The 6,000-nt window shown below is 30.3% G+C and overlaps 2 protein-coding genes across 2 annotated transcripts; one reads left to right on the forward strand and one right to left on the reverse strand.

Annotated features, from left to right (window-relative positions):
- Positions 1 to 1,423: 1,423 nt before the first annotated feature.
- Positions 1,424 to 2,399, reverse strand: LOC145303615 (histone H4). Its single transcript, XM_080145180.1, has one exon. It carries the CDS (start codon positions 2,269 to 2,271, stop codon positions 1,960 to 1,962), a length of 312 nt encoding a protein of 103 aa, XP_080001306.1. The 5' UTR covers positions 2,272 to 2,399; the 3' UTR covers positions 1,424 to 1,959.
- Positions 2,400 to 2,515: 116 nt separating this feature from the next.
- Positions 2,516 to 3,214, forward strand: LOC145303614 (histone H3). Its single transcript, XM_080145179.1, has one exon. The coding sequence runs from the start codon at positions 2,547 to 2,549 to the stop codon at positions 2,955 to 2,957; it is 411 nt and encodes a 136-aa protein (XP_080001305.1). The 5' UTR covers positions 2,516 to 2,546; the 3' UTR covers positions 2,958 to 3,214.
- Positions 3,215 to 6,000: the final 2,786 nt, after the last annotated feature.

Raw genomic sequence — 6,000 nt, forward strand, 5'->3', positions numbered from 1 at the left:
TGTGCTCTGTGTCATACACACAGGGGTCACAGAAAAATCATTTTATTTTTATTTCAATAGAATTTATTCATTTTATTTTGTTTTTGTTTTTTTATTTACCTTATTAATTTTGTTCGGGGTTATTTTCTATGAAATCTGCTGCGTATTTGTTTATTAGAATCTTTCGATTTCGATTTGAGAGAGAATATATATATTAATTCCGTTTTCGAGAATCAGGAAAATCATTTCAAGGCACAATTTCCCGCCATTTTTGTAGCAAAATGTAAGGATATGTAGTAATTCTTTTTTGACTTTGCTTGCAAATATTTCGACATGAGTTTTTAATAGCTTGTTTTTAAAATTTGCAGTTTACTACATATTTATTTAGAAAGAAACTCTCCAAAATTACGAAAAATAATCGGTTAAAAAATAATTACTGAAAGAAAATTTACCAAATTGAGTTGTTAGTTATCTCCCGTTAATAAACCTGTTTTATTACAAAACAATAACTTCACTATTACTATATTAAACAAAGGGACATAACTCTTGGGTCTTGTATAATAAGCCGTCAAATATTTTTTAACGATCTTTAAAAATTGTCGGGTGCTTATTTATATTGAGATATATGCAAAATATTACAGTTCGAAATAGGAAAACTTATGTTGAAAATGTTAGTTTACATTAAAACAAAAAACAAAAAAAAAAAAATGACGGAAAAGTTTCTAGTCGAATTTTAGCAATAAAAATGTCCGTAAATTAGTTTTTCAACTGACATATTTCGCATCTTTCTCAATAAAGTACCGATTTTATTTGTAAAAGTATTTTCCAGAAGTGAACAATTTCAAAATGTGCACAAATCTCAGATCCATATTGTCACATTGACATTTACTGAGTGCTTCTCTACCAGTATTTTGTTAAATTTTGAGGACATATATTGATTAAAAAAAAGGGCATTTATTTAACAGAAACGAAAAAATAGTAAGAAACAAAAAAACAAAATGTAACCAAAGGCAAGATAAATTTTCTCCTTACCTGAATAGGATTTTGATGTTGTAACTTATTTTAAAGTATCTGTATTTAAAACATAAGTATTGCCTTGTTGATAAGTTGGAGCGAAAACAAGATGGCTGCATCTAATGGATGGATTTCTATCACTACTGTTCAATTGTTTTTTCCAAACATTTATTTATCAAATAAACTGAAATGTTTATTAAAATAATATTGCTACTCGGAATTATTATGAGTTGGGCAGTTATAATAGAGAACGTTTGGTTTTGTAAGTGTTTATTAAAATGAAATCTGTAGAATTCACTTGTCACGTGAGTCAAACCCCATCAATATAACCACCTAAATATGCTTTTAGTTAAAAATGAATTTACTTAATTGAATTACCACCTGATTAAAAGACACCAACGATGATCAAAACACATGAATCGATTAGATATAAAGAAGAAATATATGCAATTTTATTATCATCACTTTCTTTTTTTTTAAATTCCAGTCATTATCTTTGAGAACTGATAAAATTTCCCCACTTTATTTTGAATATTTCCCCAGATAATTTAACTAAAATTCTTGCCTAAAAACAATGTTATTTAAAATTATAGGATTTTTTTTCTTTTTGAGTGACATAAATAATTTCAAAACCTGGATACCATATTTGCTTAAGACAGAATTATAAATATTGAAAGTTAGTACATGGGGATTAATACTTTTGTTATAATTGGAAAATTATTTTTAAGTCTGAAGTTTTTAAACAGAATAGCTAATTATTCATGTCTGCAATGAAAAAAAAATAAAAATAAAAAAGCGAATTATACAGAATAATGAAAAAAGGGTTTTAAAAAACCCATCAAATTAGACGTTATGAAAAGATAAACGCATAAAAGTTAGATTTGGAAAAATACTTTTCGGAAAAAGTTGGTGGCCCTGAAAAGGGCCGTTTGGTTTGGTTCGTTTTGTCTTGGGTCAAATAATGGTTTAACCTCCGAATCCGTAAAGGGTTCTTCCTTGTCTCTTCAGAGCATAGACGACATCCATGGCGGTGACAGTCTTCCTCTTGGCGTGTTCGGTGTAGGTGACGGCATCACGGATGACATTTTCAAGGAAAACTTTCAGGACACCACGAGTTTCTTCGTAGATCAGACCAGAGATACGTTTCACACCACCTCGACGGGCAAGACGACGGATAGCGGGTTTCGTGATACCCTGGATGTTATCACGAAGTACTTTACGATGACGCTTAGCGCCTCCTTTTCCTAAACCTTTTCCTCCCTTTCCACGACCAGACATCTTGTTGTCAATTGAAGTAGTAGTACGAAAATACTAATGTACGGCGGACAACAAATCAAATTCACTATATATAGGTCTCCGCACAAAATCCGGCGGACCTAGTTGAAAGCACCCCACGTGATTCCTTATTACCAATGAGAATAAAGGGAAATATTTGAACATTTTGCGCGCATCTAACAAAGAAAAGTAGCAGCAGCAGCTGATAACAACCCATATAAAAAGGTGTAACGGTCTTGCTGGTGAAATTCATCATTTGAAGTAGTAATTGTTTCATAATGGCTCGTACTAAGCAGACCGCTCGTAAATCCACCGGAGGTAAAGCTCCTCGTAAACAGTTGGCTACCAAAGCGGCGCGTAAAAGTGCTCCAGCCACTGGTGGAGTGAAGAAACCCCATCGTTACAGGCCCGGTACTGTAGCTCTCCGTGAGATCAGACGTTATCAAAAATCCACTGAGCTTCTCATCAGGAAACTTCCCTTCCAACGTTTGGTTCGTGAAATCGCCCAAGACTTCAAGACCGATCTCCGTTTCCAGAGTTCTTCTGTGATGGCTCTTCAGGAGGCCAGTGAAGCTTACTTGGTTGGTCTTTTCGAAGACACCAACTTGTGTGCCATCCACGCCAAACGTGTCACCATCATGCCGAAGGACATCCAATTGGCTCGTCGTATCCGAGGCGAGAGAGCTTAAATTTATTATCTCTCTTCATATTCAAACGGCCCTTTTCAGGGCCACAAATTTATTATGAAAGTTTTTCTTTACTCTTGTTTGTAATTTAATGCGATTTTTTATGTTTTTTATATATTCTATATTCCGTCAATGCACTTTTTTCAATGTGATTTTCCTCTTTAGGTGTATTTATAGGTGAAACAACATTTTTCGACATCAATTGTTCTTAGGCAATTTATATTCATTCATGATGTTCGGTTCTAATTTCCGCATTTTCTAATAATCTTCGTAAACAAATTTATTTGTGTTTGTATTACTGTACACAGATTACAAAAAAGTTGTCAAAACCAAATATATAACAAATAAATGTTATCAAAGGCAAGATAAATCACTGTTCTACCTAATTGGATGTGTTTTTAGTGTCTTTATTGAATGTAACATGTTTAATCAGCGCGAAAAACATGGTGTTCACCGATGTATTTGGAAAATTGAAAATGGCGGCCAAGATAAAATAATGTTAAAAAAACCTATGGAATATATGTCACGGTAACATATATTGAGCGAGTGTTTCTAACAGTATTTTGTCCGGTTTTATAGTTTTAACTCCTTTTTCCAAACTTACCGTGTCAAAGAGAAAGTCGTGTGCCAAGTTTAATTTTCCCATACATCGGTAAACACTGTATGTTTTTCGAGCTGAATAAACATGTTACATTAAATAAAAACATATCCAGTAAGGTAGAAAAGTAGCTTATCTTGCCTTCCTTTGATAACATTTATTTGTTATATATTTGTTTTTATGACAACTTTTTCGAATCTGTTCACAGTAATAAAAACCTTCACTTATTAAATTTATTCAATAGCTAAAAGTATTTTAGTTTTCATGGAATAGAAATGCATTTTAGTTTTAGTAAACTTACATTCTTTCAAGGTTGACAAATCTATTAATTTGTTTGCTAAGGACTTGCCTGAAGTTAAACATCTAGCAAGAACAAACTGATATTCCAAAAGTTGCGTTTATACATATTGACCTATTCGAGCTATTACTTGATGACAGGTAAAAACTGTCAGCCAATTTGGCGATTCCGTCCAAATAAACTTTGCATGATTTTTGACACCAAATATTTCCTATGAGGTTTCACCGAGCAGTAGATTGAATAGATTAGTAATAAACTGCAATTTAAAGTAATTATTATAAATAACTACAAAAAATGATGTACCGTAAAACAAAACAAAACCATACCGTTAAAAGAATCTTATCAAAACTTTAAAAAGAACATATCACTCGTATGTCAGCTACAGCATGAATTAATAACTCTAAATCCAAAGATAATCTGCATAAAATGACTCAAAGGGTTGATCTGCCGTACAATCCAACAAAGAAACCTCATCATTTTTGTCCACTGAGATTCATTCGCAAATATTCTCTATTTATATACGTTATTATGTTTACTAAATTCAAATTTTATATGTTTCTGTTCATTAGAAAACTATTATACTAATAAGAAAGATAAAATAAAGTATTTTAAAAATAGTTTCATATAAACTGTGTAAAAAGAGTTTAAGCAAGAAAATAAAAATATTCCAATTATAGAAGAAATTGTAAATAAACCATTTAAAATATATTATCCCATCCAAAAAAGACATTTAAATAATAAAAATATCACAATAGAAAAGTTTTATTTTATTATTTGTAATACAAACAAATATAAATTGCCAATTATCGTTTTTACAGTAAATTATTTTATGGCGAGATATATATCGTTGGAAATGTGTTTCTAATGTTATTTAACTATTAAAATAAAATCAACTTTCAATTAATAAAAAGTGTTGTCACTTGTACTGAAGTAACAAAAAATGTTGGCTGGAACAACTGAAATGTGGAGAATGGATGACTTCAATATCACTTTATCTTAAATAAAATAAATAAATCTTTACTTAAAAGGTTCGATACCTCAAAAATTATTTAACTAAGTTATTTCCCTGATATTTCCCAGATTATAAAACAGACAATATTATGACTATATGACAGCTGTTGTGGAGAAAAAAAAAGGCGTACGAAAGATTATTTTAAATGATTTTGTGTGTACATTAAAGTTTTCTTTACAGTTGAAATAAAATCTTTTTCATTTATAATTTATTAGCAAAGTTAGTCGAAAACTCCACAAATAAACAGAAATAAACAAAGACAAAAGCATTAATTGTAGACGAACTTATTTAATAAAAAGGGATTTTTTAAAAATACCAAAGCTTCTTGCGTTAAAAATATCTTTTCATTTTAGATTTCCGTATTTAATAGGAATTACATAAAAGATAAGTAAAAATAGATATTAGATAAAAATACTACAGAATAAAATGAATTATTTACAAATGTTATTTACTTTACAGATTGATACAGAATTTATGGATGTGTGTAAAAAATGGTTGTTATGAAATGTATTTAATCAACAATTTTGTTTTGATTAAATTGATATTTTTCTGGATAGTGCAAAAAATATTTTAGAATGAAAATCCAATAACATGCAGCAAATATGAGTTTATTAACATTTCTATGGAAATGGTGTCCATTATATTTAAAATAAAGAAGAACCCAAATGAGATAAATTAATAAATACCAATAAATGCTCTGAAAGTAATATTGTGCTGCTGCTGCATAGTTCAATACTGATAATGAAGTCACATTGTAAGAGACAAACTTTAATTTACTTTGCCCTGCTTCATTTGAATGTTCATTTATTATGTAAAATTTCATCCACTTTTTTTGCGGAGGGAGGAGGGGGTTAAAAACCATGCACTTCGAAATTACTACGCGTTCTTTTCTCACACCATTACAACAATTATCATATATTATCATAATGATATGTGAAAGTGAAAACGAGGCTACATCAAACTGTGGCCAGTCATTTATTCTTGTTCCGAGTTGCCAGATGATCTTTTATAAGCGAAAATTAGTGAATTTGGCATTTTTTTTTTTTTTTTTTTCACATTTTAGCCTTTAAAAGTTATTTGGCTTTTTCCAAAGCGTAAAGTATGAACTAATTAAGAAAGGAACAAGCAGAATATTATA

The sequence above is a fragment of the Euprymna scolopes genome, chromosome 19, assembly GCF_053919585.1.
Source record: "Euprymna scolopes isolate OS-2025 chromosome 19, ASM5391958v1, whole genome shotgun sequence".
Lineage (NCBI taxonomy): Eukaryota > Metazoa > Mollusca > Cephalopoda > Sepiida > Sepiolidae > Euprymna > Euprymna scolopes.